This window comes from Microtus oregoni, unplaced genomic scaffold, assembly GCF_018167655.1.
Source record: "Microtus oregoni isolate MIOR12 unplaced genomic scaffold, Mior012 000032F_ref0000030, whole genome shotgun sequence".
Classification (NCBI taxonomy): domain Eukaryota; kingdom Metazoa; phylum Chordata; class Mammalia; order Rodentia; family Cricetidae; genus Microtus; species Microtus oregoni.
The window spans coordinates 25,285,839-25,304,855 of NW_024543091.1; the positions used below are offsets into that span (position 1 = coordinate 25,285,839).

Sequence of the window (19,017 nt, forward strand, 5' to 3'; positions counted from 1 at the left end):
ACTGCACTCATGGACTTTCCAGCTTTTAGAACCAAGCAATAAATTTAAGAAAAGCTGGGGATGTGCTCAGTGGTGGAGCCCTTGGCTAGCAAGCATGAGGCTTGGGTTTTGTCATTGGTGTTAAGGTGAAAGGGGAGATATTGTGTTGCTTGGCACTTTAACCTTAGTCAGGAAGACAGTTGTACCTCATTTAGGAAACTAACCATTTATTTCTCCCCCACAGACTCCCACAGTCTAAAATACTCCGAGAAGATAAGAACCACAATATGTATGTTGCAGGATGCACAGAAGTGGAAGTGAAATCTACGGAAGAAGCTTTTGAGGTTTTTTGGAGAGGTTAGAAACAACTAGAATTTGGCCGGGCGGTGGTGGCGCACGCCTTTAATCCCAGCACTCGGGAGGCAGAGGCAGGCGGATCTCTGTGAGTTCGAGACCAGCCTGGTCTACAAGAGCTAGTTCCAGGACAGGCTCCAAAACCACAGAGAAACCTTGTCTCGAACAACCAAAAAAAAAAAAAAAAGAAACAACTAGAATTTGAAAAATGTGAACTGATGGTCTTAATCTCAGATTTGTTGCTGTAATTGAAGAGCAGTCCCTTTGGATTAATTGGAAAGCAGGTTTAATAAATGGCTGAGTTCAGGTATAATCCATGATTTCTCTGTCATCATAGGTCAGAAAAAAAGACGTATTGCAAACACCCATTTGAATAGAGAATCCAGCCGGTCACATAGTGTGTTCAGCATTAAGCTCGTCCAGGCTCCCCTTGATGCTGATGGAGATAATGTCTTACAGGTATGTTTGTATGTGAATCTTGTCTTTATTTCAGCCCTAAAGTTTTGGAAGATGGCCTAAATTAGGGGCTGCCTTGGTGATGCGGGTTGCTCAAGAGTTAGTCCCTGTATAACCATGACATAGATCCTAGTGGATCCTAGATCCACACATAGCATGTGTGGCAGGTGCAGTTTGCTGTGTTGTGAAGAGGCTTTGCAAAGCTTTCAGACTCTGTGTGGATGTGTTGTGTCATTTTAGGAACAGGGTCTCCTGAGCCTGGGATGACTCTGAACATTTGTTTGTTTTCTCTTTTATTTCTGACATTATAATTGTAATTATATCGTTTCTCTCTTCCCTTTTCTTTTCCCAAGCCTTTCCCATACTTCTCCTTGCTAGTTTTCAAAACCATGGCCTCTTTTGTTTGTTTTTTGTCTCTCTATACAGACAAAGCTGACCCCAGACTTGGGGATTTGTTGTAAAATATTATTTTAAGTGTGTTACTCTTGGAACATTTGTTTAATGATATAAAGATGTATTTAATTAAATAAAATTCACCTGTGCATCCTCTGCTATTCTGGGTGTTTGTATTGTGCACACACAGTGTCCAGTACGACTCAATACCATGTTAACTGGATCTTAAAGAACATTGTAGTGCAGTATAGATTGTTGACTTTATCCCTTGCAGGAAAAAGAACAAATTACCATAAGCCAGTTGTCTCTGGTAGATCTTGCTGGAAGTGAAAGAACCAACCGCACTAAAGCAGAAGGGAACAGATTACGTGAAGCTGGTGAGTGCAGTGCTGTACTTACTTAAGGCTGTAACCTTTAACATCTTGGAATGACAGTTTGTATTTAGCAATGGATGGTTTCTGCTTAATCCGTGAAATAACATTGACTATTAAACTTAGCCTTTAAATTGGTTTTTTTTCTGGCATGTGTGTGTACCTCAGTGTGCAATAAATGTCAGAAGGTAACACTTGCAGGTCCTTGTGGTTATCCTGCCTCAGTCTTCTGAGTGCTAGGATTACAGGAGTATATCATCATATCTAGCTAAATGATATATCTGATACGCATGATGGAGTTAGAGGTCTTAGTCAATGTTCTACGATGAACAGTTCTTAAACATTTGGAAGTCCAATTGAGACCTGAATTTTTAGAGGCGTGATTAATATATTAGCCTTGTCCTGGCTCAGAACCCAAATGAGATACATCAGGGACATCAGGGGGAAAAAAAGCAAGATGACTAAGAAATTCTGTTGAGATGTAGAGGGACAGAGTTTGTTGGCACCTAAGACATTTGACTGTTAGAAACATGTCACTTCTAGGTGTAGGAGGGACTTCTGTCCCTTTCTCACTGTAGTCTGAAATGGTTACTTGGGATATGGCTGGCCTCCCATGTATGAGTTCAGTCTTCAGCATCACCATCCCTTAAAAAAAAGAAAGGAAACAAGCCAAATTAATGAGATTGTCTATTCATGCCATAATTTAGGGTTTGGAAAAAACTTAACTGTCCTATTGATCTGAAGAGACACCACGACCAAGGCAGTTTATCGAAGGAAACACTTAGTTGGTGGCTTGCTTACAGTTTTTGTGGATTAGTCCACGACCATGACGGCAGGGAGAAAGGCACCAGGAGGTGTGGTGCTGGAGCAGTAGCTGAGCACTAACTCTAGAGCAGCTGTGGTCAGATGGCTCACGACCATGAGGTAGAAAGAGAGAGGCACTGGGAATGGCTTATGCTTTTGAGACCTTAAGGCCACCCCTAGTGAAACACTTCCAGCAAGGCCACACCTCCCATTCCTTCCCAAATAGTTACACCAATTGGAGATGAAGCAGTCAAACATGAACCTATGCAGGCCGTTCTTCACCGCCAGAAAATTTAGTGTCATGTTGTATTCCCAGGCTAGAGAGATGGATCAGCAGTTGAACTTCACTGTTGGACAGGTGTGGTGGCATGCACCTCTAATCCCAGCACCTGGAGGCAGAGGCAGAGGCAGGTGGATATCTGTGAGTTTGAGGTCAGCCTGGTATACAAAGCAAGTTCTAGGACACAGAGAAACCTTGTCTCGAAAAATCAGAAAGCTAAAAAGTACTTGTTCCTCTTCTAGATGACCTGGGTTCACTTTTTAATATCCACATGACAGTTCACTACTATATGTAACTCTGGTTCCAGGGGATCTTATGCCCTCTTCTGGCCTTTGTGAGCACCAAGTACATGAAGTATATTTACATATATGCAGGCAAAACACTCAGAATCAAAGAATAAATTCTCTTTATTAAGATTTATTTATTTTATTAAGAAGAGTAATATTGTATTTGGAGAGTTTTTAATGGAGTTGCTGAAAGATGGTTATTAAAGCTAATAAGATTAATACTGTTGAAAGTATGGTGGGAATATTACATGGACAGCTCTCTATATAATTTCCCAGCAGCCAATTGAAGCTGTGTTATAGACAAATGGATGTATTATAATTACTGTTTTCAAATGTCCTCTGTATCTGACTTCCTCTCAGGTAACATTAATCAGTCACTAATGACACTAAGAACATGCATGGAAGTCCTGAGAGAGAACCAGACATATGGAACTAATAAGGTACATAGCAGTCCTCGCCAACTGCTTTGTGGTTTAATTGTGCATTTTATTTGTTTAATATTCTTAGCTTTCGAATGTCTTTATAGATGGTTCCATATCGAGATTCAAAACTAACTCATCTGTTCAAGAACTACTTTGATGGGGAAGGGAAGGTGCGGATGATTGTATGTGTAAATCCAAAGGCTGAAGACTATGAAGAAAGCTTGGTAATTTAAGGGTATTTCTCCTATACAGTTGGGTTTCTCTAGGGAAAACAGCTACTTGAAGAATGGCACACTGGCTGGGTGGTGGTGGTGCAAGCCTTTAATCCCAGCACTCAGGAGGCAGAGATAGGCAGATCTCCGAGTTTGAGGCCAGCCTGCTGGTCTACTGAGTGAGTTCCAGGACAGGCTTCAAAGCTACAGAGAAATCCTGTCCATGGGGGTGGTGGTGGTGGTGGTGTCGGGGATGGCAAACTGCACTTTTTATAGATTGACACAGGGTTAGTGATATGCAAATGAACCATTTAGCCATCCATAAAGAAGGACTTGGGTAGGCTTACTTTTTCCAGGCTCTGCTTTGTATTTTTAGCAAGTCTTGAGATTTGCTGAAGTAACTCAAGAAGTTGAAGTAGCAAGACCAGTAGATAAGGCGATATGTGGCTTGACACCAGGGAGACGATACAGAAACCTACCTCGGGGTGGCCCAGTTGGAGATGGTATGATTTTGTATTGTATTATTATTCATTTGCTTGTCTTTCTGTAGACTTTTAAAAAAATCTATTTACACCCTTCTCAAGAACCAAATGAAACTTTGAACTAAAATATAAGGTTTGCTTGGTTGTTTTGTCTTATTTTTGAGAAATTCTATGCTTAAAGTAGGGCTTAGTGAAGCATACCTGTAATTCTAGCACCGAGTAAGTATGCTGAGGGGGGAAAATAAATTCTGTGGTTACTGGTTCAGGGGTTCTGCTCACAGCATCAGACTTAAGCTTTCATAATTTTTAAATTCAATACAGAACCTTTGGTGACTGAAGTGATTCTGCAGAGTTTCCCACCACTGCCTCCGTCCAAGCTTTTGGATATCAATGATGAGGAGACCCTTCCAAAGCTGATCGAAGCTTTGGAGAAACGACATCACCTACGTCAACTAATGACAGAGGAGCTTAACAAACAATGTAAGGGTAGAGCTGCTTCTAGCTGCTGTGACTTCAGAGGTAGAAACAGGTCTTAGTGACTCCATCTTTAAGGAGGACTTATTTCTTGACTTTGTAATGCTCTCAAGGTGTTTAATTTGAATGGCAAGATTTTGTTTTCAACAGATCTGTTTTACTTTTAAAGAGTATAAGAAGGAAAAAGTGGGTGTCTCTCCATTTATTTTATTTTTAATAGTGATGGACACAAAATGGTATTTTATAATTTTTCCCTGTTTGCAAGTTATTTACATTCTGTAATATTTGTACATCAGTGGTATAGGGGAAAGTGAATAATGTTTGGAAATGTGTAGAGCAATTGAACAAATCTGGTCCATGGCAGTGACTCTCTCTGTGAGTGACAAAGTAGGGTGCCAGGGTCTTCAGCCCAGGCTCAGCTATTCTCAAACACAGGATTATTACTGTTTTTACATCTGTAAGCAAACTTTAAGTGTTAGGGGGAGGTTACAAAATATTTATATAAACTTCTCTTAATAGATTTGAGAATCAAATTCCTGGCTTCATTCCAAACTTGTTTTTAATCTTTTTTCACTTTTTGTATCAAACCCAGGGCCTCATGCATATACAAAACAGACACATACAGGCCGCTGCATTCCCAGCCTTTCTTATGTACATTTGCCATGGGGGGATTTGCTGGAGTGCTACATTCTACTGAGTATCTGCCGATGAAAGTTGGTTTTGTTTTGTATCTGCACTAAACAGCACAATATACTTTGTTTCAGGTATGAACTTCAAAGCCTTATTAAAAGAATTTGACAGTTCTCTTCTAAATAAAGAAAACTACATCCAGGAAAAACTAAATGAAAAAGAAAAATTGATTTCAGGGCAGAAATCGGAAATAGAACGACTGGAGAAGAAAAACAAAACTTTGGAGTACAAGGTTTGTGGTCACACTTTCACCTATGTACCGGCCATTCGTTACTTCTTAGAACAGCTCATGTGCCTGTCCCTGTGAAGGGCATGAAGTGAGGAAGAGATGTCAGTTTCTACTGTTCGGAGTGAGTGGAGCTTAGCTTGAGGAGATGTAGGCACCTGGCTTGCAAGGGTCTTTTGAGCAACTTCTTTCTGAACTGGAGTAGAAATGAGGATTCAGGTGAAATAGTGAGGGCAAAAGTGATCTCTCTCTCTCCGTGTGTGTGTGTTTCCACAAGTTTGCTTTTATGAGCAATTGAACTATTTTATTGTATAGTGAGGTGAGATGCTTGCACAGCAGATGCTAAGCACAGTGGTCCCCTTTGCAGATTGAGGTTTTGGAGAAAACAACCACTATCTATGAAGAAGATAAGCGCAATCTGCAGCAGGAGCTCGAGAGCCAGAATCAGAAGCTTCAGCGGCAGTTTTCTGACAAGCGCAGATTAGAAGCCAGGTTGCAAGGCATGGTGACAGAAACATCGATGAAATGGCAGAAGGAATGTGTGAGTGTTCTTCTTAGGTTAAATATTGTGCATTTCTGTGCTGTGGCAGAGCTTTGGTATTTGTTAATCTCCAGAAGATGTACAGAACTGTCATTTTCCAGGAGTAAAGTTGGTGATGTGGTGTGCTTGTGTAGAGGGATAAAGCAGACTATAATTTGCCATTGATCTCCGTAGGAGCGTCGGGTGGCAGCCACCCAGCTGGAGATGCAGAATAAACTCTGGGTCAAAGATGAAAAGCTCAAACAGCTAAAGGCTATTGTGACTGAACCTAAACCCGAGAAGCCAGAGAGACCTTCCCGGGAGCGGGACCGGGAAAGGATCCTTCCTAGATCCGTCTCTCCTTCGCCTGTGCCTGTAAGTGTTTGCCACTGTATATAGATTAGTGCCAGAGAAATTTTTTTTTCCCCCATTTAGAGGAGTGTTTCTGTTTCATGTTATATTTTAAGCTTCTGCTCTTAAAACTTAGCACAAAAGGGCACATGCCTTTAATCCCAGCATTTGGGAGGGAGATTGAGTCAGGCAGATCTCTGTGAGTTTGGTCTACACAGAGTTCCAGACCAACCAGGGTTACATAGTGAGTTCCTGTCTCAAAAACAACAAAAGCATATCACAAAAATTTAATGCCTTTAGTTTCTTACAATGTTAAATCTTCATGTAGTGAAATTGTAGAAAAGTAATATTGTTCCTCTCCGTTTTTCAGTCTTATTCATTAATTTTTCTCCAATTTTTCTAGCTTTCTAGTAACAATATTGCTCAGATTTCCACCGGCCAGCAACTCATGAGCCAGCCACAGCTACACAGGCGCTCTAACTCTTGCAGCAGCATTTCTGTAGCTTCCTGTATTTCGGAATGGGAGCAGAAACTATCTCCGTTCAGCACACCTGTCAATGTCACCTCTCTTGCAAGGCATAGGCAGCAGGAGCCAGGACAAAGTAAAACGTGTATCGTGTCAGACAGAAGGCGAGGGATGTACTGGACGGAAGGCAGGGAGATGGTCCCTACATTCAACAGTGAGATAGGCGTAGAAGAGGACCGTTGCCGCAGGGTTTGTGCCAGCATTCTTTAAAGCACTGTAGTGATAGACTTATCGTCTTTGCTCTTTGTAACTTGGTTTCAGAGTTTGACGGAAAGCTGGATAGGCTCCAAAATGAAGAAGCTCTGACTTTTCTGTAAAAGACTGAGCCACCTGAAATTAAGACTGAGCTCTTCGTGTGAGAAAGCAGAAGCATGTGCCTATGAGCTCTGAATGTCAGCCAGAATGGTGCCCCTAATGGAGACTGCTCACCTGAACAAGGGGTTTTGCAAAGAATCTAGGAACATGAGTGTCTTGCTTCCTTGATTCCTCACTCTTATTTTTTCTGCCCCTACTTCCCCACTGCTTCCACATTTGCTGGGGATATAGCCTAAGGTTTCAACATGCTAAGATGCTAAGCAATGGCTCTATCACCGAGCCATAATCCCCCAACCCAAATATGAATATATAAAACTACACTTTTTTTTTTCCCCCGTTTGATTCCTCTTCCCCAAATTTTTTTTCATGCTGTTTTGGGCAGGAAGAAAGTTTTTTTTTTTGTTTTTGTTTTTGGTTTGATTAATAGGTTGGATACTCTCGTGCCTCCACCATCAGCAGAGTTGCTATTTTGTGCAAGTCCTTTCTCTTATGAGACACTCCAAAATAAGTCACATATGCTGTGACACTCAAACATTTTCCTGTGTAGCCACCGTCTTTGCCACTTTGAAGACAGCATTTTCTGTGTGGAGAGCCCCTCACTGCTACCTGCCCTCATGATGGCCTTTCCTGTCAACCCAGGCTGCTGCCAGATGCATGCACTACATGTGGCAATCACAAATCTTTCATCTCTTTCATATATAACAAAATATGCTTCCTCCTTTTTGATTTTTGTGACCTGAACTATTTGAAACTGACAACTTTTACATCTTGAAGTTTTAATCTTGAAGCTTTACAAAGCCTTCAAGGGTGACTAAACCAAATTTATGTTTTCTTCAATATTAGATAAAATTTCCTTTGAATTTGAATAATCACACAAATGCTATGAATTAGATATTCAATAAAATCTTAACTACTTTTAAAATTATTATTCTAAGTGAAAGGTCTTGTAGTAAATACTTTAAGATCCTCTTACATGCCAGGTGGTGGTGGCGCACACCATTAATCCCAGCACTCAGGAGGCAGAGGCAGGCAGATCTCTGTGAGTTCGAGGCCAGCCTGGTCTACAGAGTGAGTTCCAGGACAGCCAGGGCTGTTACATAGAGAAACCCTGTCTCACAAACCAAAAAGATCCTCTCACATCATTTAGAATGTAGGTAAAGCCCTGCAATCTGATTACTAATGATGGTGACCAGTTTTGGGGTTCTTACAAGGCAACAGATAATTCTATTGTCTCAAGTTCCTGCTTTGCAAATTTTACTTTGAGCCTTTTAGGGTGCAAATCATGGTGAATGGTCTCTGTGATCACCTCTAGTAAATCCTCCTCTTCTGTGTCTGACTCCAGCCTGCTGGGAGGTCTGTTTATACCTGCTAGCAATAAGGGAATGCTTGACTTGGCCATGCAACAGTCAGGGGAATAAACTAAGAGACAGACTTTAACTTCTTTCTTGAAATCCAAATCTCTTTAGAAGTGCAGCAGAAAAGTTTCCATGAGGTTAGTATCTCTATCCATGTTCATTGACCAGAAATTATCAGGCAGACCGAATTTCACATTTTGGTGAGGAAAGAATTTCAAAATACTTAAGTCATGACTACTAGCAGATTCTCTGCATTCTGTCCCCTTTCCAAAGTTTGATTTCAATGTATTATACTGCAAATGTGTTCAAGGAAGCACTTCTGCTAAATGCTAGATCCTAAGAGATAGGTTTTCTTATTCACCATCAGACCATTTTTAGAGTAAAGGTTTTCTGCCTGCATGGAAGCTTAGTATCTTTCCTGGCAAGTTGTGGTGACTGTTGTAGAGTTGTTGTTAGGGCTGTCCCTGAGCTGGTTTCCTGTAACTGAACAACTGAATCACAATCCTCATTTGGCTGGGTCGGAAGGGCTCTGACTGCGGACTCTCATTTGTTTTCAGTTTTATGAACAGGAGTCGCCCACAGTTGCTTAAGCTACCATATCATGTATATGAAATACATTTTCTTAAGTTGAATGTGCTGTTTAACTTGGCACACATGTCATTTGACTGGAAAACAACTAATTTTTATGATACAAGCTGATTTAATAGCATAGTCTTTTGATTCTTGAAACTTTTGGAGAAAATGTTGGTATAGTCGAAGATTTTGTGGAATTCTGTTTTGAGGTATAAAAATCTTTACTGCACGTGCCTAGAAGTACTTAGCACTGTTCAGGCGTGCTGCACTTGAATTTCTGTATTCCTGTGTTCTTCAGGGTTTTGCTAAGCGAGAACTTCAACAGCTTGCAGTTTTTTGGTCTGGCCGTATATGGAGGAATGTTTTCTATTAGATGACTAGACACAACTTACGTGTTATTGCTCCTGCCGATAACCTGCAACACAGACCTGTTAATCTGTGTATTACTTCACAAAGCAGGCATAATAATTGGTTTTTGGTCAAGAATGCAAAATGGATTATTTCTCCTGAACTTGCCATAAACAATATCTGGAGTCACCACAATTCTGTCTTTTGCTCTTTGTTGAAACGGAAGCTCCCATATGACTATACTCTCTATACACTGTTGTCTAAAGATGCCTGTTGGTTCAGTTTGGTAAGAGAACATTAAATGACTTACATGCTTAGCTTGGACAGGTCTGATTTCTGTTGTTGTGAATTTGTATGTAAACTGCTGCACTTCTAACAGTTCCTCAAAGTAATCTTGGGTTGTGCTTGTTTCTCAATTCCTCTTTCAACCTGATCAGAACACACCAATTCCTGTACGACACAGAAGGTCCCGCTCTGCAGGGAGCAGATGGGTAGATCATAAGCCTGCCTCTAATGTGCAAACTGAGACAGTCATGCAGCCACATGTCCCTAACGCCATCACAGTGTCTGTTGCAAATGAAAAGGCACTAGCTAAGTGTGAGAAGTACATGCTGACCCACCAGGAACTAGCCTCCGATGGGGAGATTCAGACTAAAGTAATTAAGGTAAAAACAAGTCTTCACAAAAGACTACCAGTGAGAAATATTTGCCCTGCTATCCTTTGATGAGATCTAGGACTTAAATGGGGTGTTGGGTGGAACTTTTGTTTAGTAGAAAATTAATGTAATGCTGAGGTTGTGAATCTGTTGGGGCTGGATCTGCTTAAATAGGCCTAGAGTCTTGGGGTTCTTAGTACTCCAGATCTATGATGTACTTTAGTTACATCACATTTAGCTAAAACATAGTTTCAAAAGTAAACCCAGAGCCATATGGGCAACTTGTTGGAACCCTGGTACTTGGGAGGCCATGGTAGGGGGAGGTCACCAGTTTGAGCTCATCCTGGAGCATGTAGTTGTCTTGAAGGACCAGACAGCAACAGAAAGGAAACCTAACAACCATCTCCTATTTTGCCGTTATGTCAAGATAAAATGTTTGCTTTAAAACTTGTCCTGTGCTGGGCAGTGGTGGCGCTTGCCTTTAATCCCAGTACTTAGGAGGCAGAGGTAATTGGTTCTAAGTGAGTTCAAGGCCAGCTTGATCTACAGAGTGTGTTCCAGGACAGCCAGGGCAACTCAGACAACTCTCCTCTACCGCCAAAAACAAACAAACAAAGAAAAACCCAACAAACAAAACTTGTCCTGTGGTCAGGCATGGTAGCACTTGCAGGAGGATCTCAGTTAAGAGTTTCAAAGTAAATAACACAGGGAATTTGATTGGGAATGTTACTCAGCGGTGAACTACCCAAAATCTTTCTTGTAAAGAAGAGACTTTCCTGTCTATAGAAGACTTTTGGTCTTATGGCCAGTGGGAAAAGTGTGGGGGAGATGACAGTGACGGGGGTGGAGAGTCATTTCAAGTCGAAAGGACAGTTACAATTAAGACTACTGCCACCAGGCAGACAACAGCACCCTGGAGCTGTCTCTGCTAGGTTAATTTAGTTTTGAAATTTATAGGTGCAATAAACTATTTTCTCCATAGCTAGGAATGTTACTGATTATCTTGTACTGGACTCTTGTTAGTGAAGGTGAACTGAAGTTTCTGAAGTGTTTTATCAGTAGATTCAGCAGCCCAAGGGTCTTTTGGGTTTATGGGTGAGTTTTAGATATGCTTGCCTATCATTTGGATTTATCAAAGTATAACAGTGACCTTTTCTCTTGGATTTAGGGTGATGTTTATAAAACCAGAGGTGGAGGGCAATCTGTTCAGTTTACTGATATTGAGACTTTAAAGCAAGAGTCGCCTACTGGGTGAGTGTTGGTCACAAATATCTCTCTAAAAGTCTGTTTCTTAGCCTCTTGTTCTTAGGAACAGAATATCCTATGAGGTTTATCATTAATTCTCCCAGGGGTATAGTTGGTTTCTCCTCCCTCTAATGTTTTCCATTCTTCTTAGATGCAAAAATGATTGTTGCATCATGTTTCCCCTTTTTCAGTAGTCGAAAGCGAAGATCGTCTACAATAGCACCTGCCCAACCAGATGGTACAGAGTCTGAATGGACCGATGTAGAAACAAGGGTAGGGGTGAAATTAAATACTTGCTTGCTAAAATTAGCTGTAACACTATAGAACTTAGTGTTCGCTGAAGTTGCTGAGGCAGGACCACATACTGCCTGTGCAGCCTGGAAGCCTATAACTAACATTCTGGTGTGGCACTTGCATTTCTTTAGATCTGGTCTTTACTAGAGGTCCTCTGTGTGCATGTGTGCTAAGGTATATGGGAGTCAAGAGTGTGTTGCTCCGAGTAACGAAAATCATAGCAGATGGACAAATCCGCAGCAGCACCCAATGCTCCTTATGACTATTACCAATGAGGAAAGACTCCTAGGGAAAGAACCAGCTTCTTCAGGACTCCTCTCCTTCCTTATCTAAAAAAGTACCTGGGTACTCTCCCAGGTCCTTCTTGCTTTTGTTGCCTGCGCAGAAGTGGATCCTAAGTGTGTGACTAGTGGTTTAATCTAGGTGTCTTCGCTGAACTAGAGCAGTGTTGGATTTCATCGCAGTAGAGCCCATCTAAATGTGGATGTGTGCTTCTGGATCGTCGGAAGCTGACCTTTTCCTCTTCTGTCATCTGTCTCTAGTGTTCCGTTGCTGTTGAGATGAGAGCAGGATCTCAGCTGGGACCCGGATATCAGCACCATGCACAACCCAAGTGAGCACTACAGCCAGCCCTGTGTCCTCCCTCTCCCAGGCTTTCTATCACCTCTGCTCCTCCAGCTGTACCTTACTCTCTGCTTTTACCTGGGCCCTGCTGACAATTTATGGCTGGCCTTTGTAGTGTCAAGCTCTCCAGAGTGCTGTAGCTCTACTGGAGGAGGTGTCAGCAGATTGATGGCTTTTGCTCATATTTGGCTACTTCTAAATCTTTTTGAGGCTGAACTGAAAGCACCTAGAGGGGTGTGTCTTTATCAAAATGACAACGCATATAATGCACAAAAAATGTTGAATACTAGCTGTCTTTGGAATCTTAGACAAGGCTTTGTTCTCAGCTGAGGTCTCTGATTTCTTTGCACTTCTGCAAGATGACTCGGACACTGGGGATGACAGCATTGTGTGTCACTCTTACCTAACAGACGTCATGGTTTTGGATTGGGATACATGTTCTATAGATAGGTTAATCCCAGCACTCGGGAGGCAGAGGCAGGCGGATCTCTGTGAGTTCGAGGCCAGCCTGGTCTACAAGAGCTAGTTCCAGGACAGGAACCAAAAAAGCTACAGAGAAACCCTGTCTCGAAAAAAGTCAAAAAAAGTCAAAAAAAAAAAAAAAAAAGGATGAATGCCAGAACTGGTGTTGAAGGAAGTACACACACCATTTGCTCTTTGGTTAAGTCCACAATGGGGAGGGAGCTGGCCTATTTTTTTCATATTTCATAAAGCCAATCTTTACACATCTCTACCTTTTATTTATTTATTTTTTATTTTTTGGTTTTTCGAGACAGGGTTTCTCTGTGGCTTTGGAGCCTGTCCTGGAACTAGCTCTTGTAGACCAGGCTGGTCTCGAACTCAGAGATCCGCCTGCCTCTGCCTCCTGAGTGCTGGGATTAAAGGCGTGTGCCACCACCGCCCGGCCTCTCTCTACCTTTTTAACTTGGGTTAGTTCCTTTGACAATTTGGAAGATGGCTGTAGTAGGTTAAGAACAGGGGAGCTATCTCCTATTCTGTTCTCTAAGCTGCTTGCTTGCTTGCTCCAAGGACTTGAATTTTCTTCTGATAAAAGGAATTTTCTCAATGTTCCTAAAGACAATGTCGCTAAGTGCAGAATTCAATATTAAATGCTGCTTTTGTGTTTTAGGCGCAAGAAGCCTTGACCTGACAGCTCTGGTAGCAGAAGAATACTTTTGTTTGTGTTGGTGATTTCTCCAAAGCTATGCCATGTGCGGTGTTGCAGTCATCCTGCAGAAGAATGTATCTAGATCATATTGTATTTTTTGTGACTTTTTCAACTGTTCTGAATATTTTCTAAGATTTTATAAAAAAAAAACAAAAATGCTGCTATTGATTAGCCACCAAAAAAATGCACTTTAGACATATTTAACAATTAAGACTTTTAAAATAAAGATAGTAACTGGCCAATGATAACAATCCATTTTAGGAAGGTTTTTAGAATCCTGTATGTATATATTCACTTTCTGTTTTTATATATGCAAATGAAATACAATAAAAAAAGCACTAAGAAACACAAAGCTGTGTAGTGGACATTCTCTCAGCATGCTCCCAAGCACCTGCAGTGTTCTGTTTATCTGGTACTTAGTATTAGTGGGATACAAGAAAAGAGCACTAGAGAATAGAAACTTGGCTGTGAATAAATGTTGCCTTTATGGGGTATGAAACAGGCTAAGATATTGCTCATGGCCCCCAAAGTCTGCTTATTAAGTCCAACATCAAAACTACTGTGCTCTTTGTCCTATCCTAATGCATTCTTTGCTGAACACTTCTTAGCTCCTAATGGCTAATGTGGTTGGAAATCAACTTTGATTATACTCTACGACTCCAGCATTCCTCAGAAGGAAGGTGCTCAAGTCAAAGCCTCAGATGGAAGCCAGGTTTAGCAGGATTTTTCAGTGTGCTTCATCACTCAGTTCTGAGACTCCCCATGTTGACTGACACAGCTCAAGATGCTCTATGACGTTCTCCCTATTCCCTCAAGGGTGCAGTTTTCCTTACACTGAAGAGAATAATGTTGCAATTGGCTCCTCATGCATATACTCGAGTGTTGAGGGCAGAGACAATGGCTACAAGTGCTAGTTGTAGGCTGTGCGCACATCCAGCTTTAACCAGGTTTGCCTAAATTTGTTCCTTTGCCAGTGTATCATTCTCACCTGCAACTCTCAGAACTGATAGGCATGAAATAGGATCCCATTGGTTTAATAAGACTTTCCCGATTGTGAGTTTGGTTTCTCAAATGCAAGAGCCTTTGCAATAAAACTACATAGTAAGTTTTTGGGTGTGTAGGATTTTTATGTATCCTTTGCAACTTGAATCTTTGGATCTTCCTGCCCATGACTTTTTAATGGCACCTTTATGATGCCAAGGGTTGATTCCATGTCTGCCATCAGAGCCCCTCTCATCCTTTGGTAGAGCTTTGTTTTGAAGCACCTACCCACGGTGCTTGGATCTCTACTTTCCACCAACAGCACTAGCGTAAGTAAGTGTGCTTACTGACTTCTCTGCCAGTCTTTGCATCCATTTGCATTGTCAGTGACACTTAGAAATTCCTCGAGGGCCAGGTGTGGTGGTGTAAGCCTCTAATCCCACCTCTCAGCAGGTTGAAACAAGGAGCACCACAAACTCAAGGCCAGACTGGGTTGTAGAGTAAGGTCCTGTAAGGGGCTGAGATGTAGCTGAGTGGGTAGAGTGCTTGCAGAAGGTACACCAGGCACTGGGTTTGCTCCCTCGAACTGGCTGTAGTGGTACAAACTTAAAATCAGTCCCAGGTGGGGGCAGGAAGATCCTACAGGTTATCCTCAGCTACACAGCAAGTTTGAGGTCAAGAACTGTCCGTGTTTTTTTGTTTTTGTTTTTTTTTTTTTTGGTTTTTTGAGACGGGGTTTCTCTATGGTTCTGGATCCTGTCCTGGAACTAGCTCTTGTAGACCAGGCTGGTCTCGAATTCACAGAGATCCGCCTGCCTCTGCCTCCCAAGTGCTGGGATTAAAGGCGTGCGCCACCACCGCCTGGCCCGTGTTTTTGTTTTAAAGATTTGAGGCCTGCTTGTCAAATCCCATTGAGATCATAATTATAATTTTATTTGTAACTATATAATTTGGGGGGAATTATCCATTTTAGGGTCTTAACTGTGAAAACTATATTGCTCCACTTAGGTTCCGTTTGATAACTTTCATGGCTTGTTTGTGGTGCTGAAATCGGAATTACATGAAATTTAAAGCAACATTGTATGTTGGAGGTATGGCTTTTTGGTAGACCACTTGCCTAGTATGCAGGAGGCTCTGATTTCAAGTCCTTAACACCGAAACCTTTACACAGACTCTTCCAAGAGCTCTGCAACTGAGCTGTACCCCAACTTGAGGTGTATTTTAATTTTTTAAAAATATTTATTAAGTATACAGTATTCTGTCTGCGTGTATGCCTGCAGGCCAGAAGAGGGCACCAGGCCTCATTACAGATGGTTGTGAGCCACCATGTGGTTGCTGGGAATTGAACTTAGGACCTTTGGAAGAGCAGGCAGTGCTCTTAACCTCTGAGCCATCTCTCCAGCCCCCTTAATTTTTTAAGGGGTGTGTGTGTGTGTACGCGTGCGCATGAGCAGTCTTGGGATTTCTATTGCTGTGCTAAAGCGCCATACACTGAAAAAGAAGCAAAGGAAGACATTCATATTTGTTCCCCATTTCCAAAGAATGCTTAAAAGTATTTTCTATTAAGATATTTGCTTTGGAGGCCAGGCAATGGTGGCGCACGCCTTTAATCCCAGCACTCGGGAGGCAGAGGCAGGCGGATCTCTGTGAGTTCAAGACCAGCCTGGTCTACAGAGCTAGTTCCAGGACAGGCTCCAAAGCCACAGAGAAACCCTGCCTCGAACCCTATTTGCTTTGGGCCGGGTGGTGGTGGTGGCACCGCACTGTTTAATCCCAGAACTCTTGAGAGGAAAAGGCAGGTAGATCTCTGTGAGTGCCAGGACAGCCTGGTGTAAAAGAGCTAGTTCCAGGTTAGCTAGGACTGTTATATAGAAAAACCCTCTTTCGAACAAGAACAACAACAAAAAAAACAAGCTATTTGCTTTTAATGTCTGCTCAATACCCTTGTCGGATTATGAAAGTTACTCTCCTAGTTTTCTAGGGTCTATGTAATAAGTTGTCAAATTTTAATCGTGTGGTTTCCTGTCTTTTTGGGGGGCTACCATACCTTGCATTATCATATTTTTTTGCATACTTTTAAAAATGTTGACTTTTTATGTGTATGTGAGTTTGTCTGTTTATGTCTGCCAAGATCTGATCCCCTGGAACTGGAATTCGAGTTCTGGGATGGCAGAACCGAACATGGGTCACCTAGAAGGGTCACCTAGAAGAGCAGTAAAATGACTTTAACCTCCAAGGCACCTCCAGCACCCTCTGTGCTTTCTTTTTTTTTTTGGTTTTTTTTTTGTTTTTTGTTTTTTTGTTTTTTTTGATTTTTCGAGACAAGGTTTCTATGTGGTTTTGGAGCCTGTCCTGGAACTAGCTCTTGTAGACCAGGCTGGTCTCGAACTCACAGAGATCCGCCTGCCTCTGCCTCCCGAGTGCTGGGATTAAAGACGTGCGCCACCACCGCCCGGCTCCCTCTGTGCTTTCTTAATATAATGAATTACTTTGGAGTTTTCTTGGGATGAATTGTCCTGTTTAACCTCGATACACTGCAGATGACGTACAACTCCGGAGACCACCCCACACACACACTCGTGGTATTTACCTACTTATGAGACGCGCTGGGCGAGCGCGTGCGCGAGGGTGGCAAGGTGGGGGTAGGGCCAGCCACGTGATCGTCAGCTAGTGACTTTTTCAGTGTGCCCAAGCCACGGGGACGCTCCTGCAAGTTCGAGCAGGGGACCGGACCAGGGCGCTCACCCCAGAAAACTTTCCGGTTAGCTGTTAAACCGTAGTTCAGCACTTCTGATACTCGCAAGCCGCCACAGGCCGGCAAAACCGGAAGCCGAACGCCCAAATCCGGAACTGCGTCATGCAGACACCGCCTCTCGTTTTTTTGGCTCAGCCTCTTCCGCTCGGAGCCGGGATTCGATTGGTCGACGCGACCCCGATAAGAGGCTGCGCGCAGGCGTGTGTGACCTTTTCCTCTGCTGCCGCCAAGGTGCTCGGTTCTTCCGAGGAAGCTAAGGCCGCGTTGGGGTGAGGCCCTCACTTCATCCGGCGACTAGCACCGTGCCGGCAGTCCGCAACATGGCCTCCGTCTCTGAGCTCGCCTGCATCTACTCCGCCCTCATCCTCCACGACGACGAGGTGACGGTCACGGTGAGTGCGCGGCTTGGGTAACTGCGGGGCGGCCACGTGTGTTGGGCGGGCACCGGGCAGTCGGCTGCCCGACTCGTCGCTTTCTCGGATATTCGGTTCCTAGGCTTCCTGGCTTTTGGCGCGCATGCGCTCTGTTTTACCCGCGCCTTCCAGCAGCCGTGAAAGGCTTTCTCGAGTGCGCGTGTGGTTGTCAGAAATCAGTTGTGAGTAGGTTGTCTTAACACTGGCTTTTAGGAATCCTACTCAGTCATTAGGCCTAAGGGGCAATCGCACTAGCCTCCAAGCTTTCAAACCTAGCCGATGTTTTTATGATAAACGTTTATGAGCTGTCCTTAGAAGCTCAGACTGGCAGTGTGGCCGTATAAAAGCGACTTCTGTGACTTGGTCTTAACCGTATTCTGATCGCCCTGATGGACTGCGTTTGTGTTCCAGGAGGATAAGATCAATGCCCTCATTAAAGCAGCTGGTGTCAATGTTGAACCTTTCTGGCCTGGCTTGTTTGCAAAGGTAAGATTTGGGGAAGTCCTGCTAATACTATCGCCACTGTCCCTCTTGAATTTTGTATATCAGTCTCTGGTTTCTAACAGGGACTTTAACCATGTCAATCGATCAAATCCTTTAGGTGTTCTAGTTACGTTCTGCAGAAATTGAATTTAGTGGCTTTTAAGTTTGGGCATTTGAAACAACCAAGATGCTTGTTAAGTAGGAAGCTACGCTCTGGCAAATTGTTTTATTTCTTGGAAGGGGAGGTCAGCCAACTTGTGGAGCTGTGTTCAAAGAGTTCAAAAATTTTGAAAATCTGCCCATTACTGCTCTGTTGGGTTACCTTGGGCAATTTTCCCGACATGAGAGGAAATTCAGTAATCCGCACCATAAAACAGCAACCAAATACAGGCCCAGTTTACACACTTCGTATCAGTTTTGTGTTTGTGTTGACTGTAGTCCTGTGCCTTGGTCCAGGAAAGGCTGAAGAAAACGTGTCAGCGCAGTGTAAAGAATAAGACTGAAAGCTCTTAACTGTCTGTTGCAGGCCCTGGCCAATGTCAACATTGGGAGCCTCATCTGCAATGTAGGGGCTGGTGGGCCTGCTCCAGCAGCCGGAGCCGCACCAGCAGGCGGTCCTGCCCCCTCCACCGCTGCTGCCCCAGCTGAGGAGAAGAAAGTGGAAGCAAAGAAGGAAGAATCCGAGGAGTCTGATGACGACATGGGCTTTGGTCTTTTCGACTAGGCGTTTTGATACCATGGCTAATAAAAGGATGAATCTGTAGATGGGCTGGTGTTGGTTCTGTGCTTGTGCTACAGGCGTGGCTTCTTGAGGTCCAGGAATGGTAGCAGGTCCCTAAGGATTCAGGGCAGGATAGGATCTCGAGTTTAAGGCAAGCGTGAGTTACGTGTGGAAAAAAGCCTGGGTCAGTTAAGCTGTAGTCCTAAAGAATTTGGCCTGGGGTCGGTCTGTCACCAGAAGGGCACCTTTCAGTGCCAAG

The 19,017-nt window shown here is 43.0% G+C and overlaps 2 protein-coding genes across 7 annotated transcripts in view; both read left to right on the plus strand.

Annotated features, from left to right (window-relative positions):
• The window catches only part of Kif23 (kinesin family member 23), a 28,334-nt gene extending 14,760 nt beyond the window's left edge, over window positions 1-13,574 (plus strand). Inside the window, exons 8-23 of one of the 6 annotated variants that reach the window (XM_041679784.1) lie at window positions 224-336; window positions 671-792; window positions 1,457-1,559; window positions 3,285-3,364; window positions 3,451-3,570; window positions 3,935-4,061; window positions 4,362-4,520; window positions 5,279-5,436; window positions 5,798-5,971; window positions 6,146-6,325; window positions 6,705-7,016; window positions 9,856-10,083; window positions 11,243-11,325; window positions 11,511-11,592; window positions 12,156-12,226; window positions 13,367-13,574. In XM_041679784.1, coding sequence (XP_041535718.1) covers window positions 224-336; window positions 671-792; window positions 1,457-1,559; window positions 3,285-3,364; window positions 3,451-3,570; window positions 3,935-4,061; window positions 4,362-4,520; window positions 5,279-5,436; window positions 5,798-5,971; window positions 6,146-6,325; window positions 6,705-7,016; window positions 9,856-10,083; window positions 11,243-11,325; window positions 11,511-11,592; window positions 12,156-12,226; window positions 13,367-13,382 — 2,128 coding nt within the window. In that variant the 3' untranslated portion in view covers window positions 13,383-13,574. The remainder of the gene's footprint in view (window positions 1-223; window positions 337-670; window positions 793-1,456; window positions 1,560-3,284; window positions 3,365-3,450; window positions 3,571-3,934; window positions 4,062-4,361; window positions 4,521-5,278; window positions 5,437-5,797; window positions 5,972-6,145; window positions 6,326-6,704; window positions 7,017-9,855; window positions 10,084-11,242; window positions 11,326-11,510; window positions 11,593-12,155; window positions 12,227-13,366) is intronic. The other 5 variants (XM_041679785.1, XM_041679787.1, XM_041679786.1 and 2 more) reach the window with 5 other exon arrangements.
• Window positions 13,575-17,340: 3,766 nt separating this feature from the next.
• Rplp1 (ribosomal protein lateral stalk subunit P1) lies at window positions 17,341-18,800 on the plus strand. The gene is made up of 3 exons (XM_041679790.1): window positions 17,341-17,533; window positions 17,966-18,040; window positions 18,564-18,800. The coding sequence occupies exons 1-3, from the start codon at window positions 17,462-17,464 to the stop codon at window positions 18,759-18,761; spliced, it is 345 nt and encodes a 114-aa protein (XP_041535724.1). The 5' UTR covers window positions 17,341-17,461; the 3' UTR covers window positions 18,762-18,800.
• The last annotated feature ends 217 nt before the right edge of the window (window positions 18,801-19,017 follow it).

Coding starts and splice junctions, on each gene's coding strand:
- Rplp1 (XM_041679790.1), top strand. CDS start 17,462: ATGGCCTCCGTCTCTGAGCTCGCCTGCATCTACTCCGCCCTCATCCTC. Junction 17,534..17,965: donor ACGACGAGGTGACGGTCACG/GTGAGTGCGCGG, acceptor TTTGTGTTCCAG/GAGGATAAGATCAATGCCCT. Junction 18,041..18,563: donor GGCCTGGCTTGTTTGCAAAG/GTAAGATTTGGG, acceptor TGTCTGTTGCAG/GCCCTGGCCAATGTCAACAT.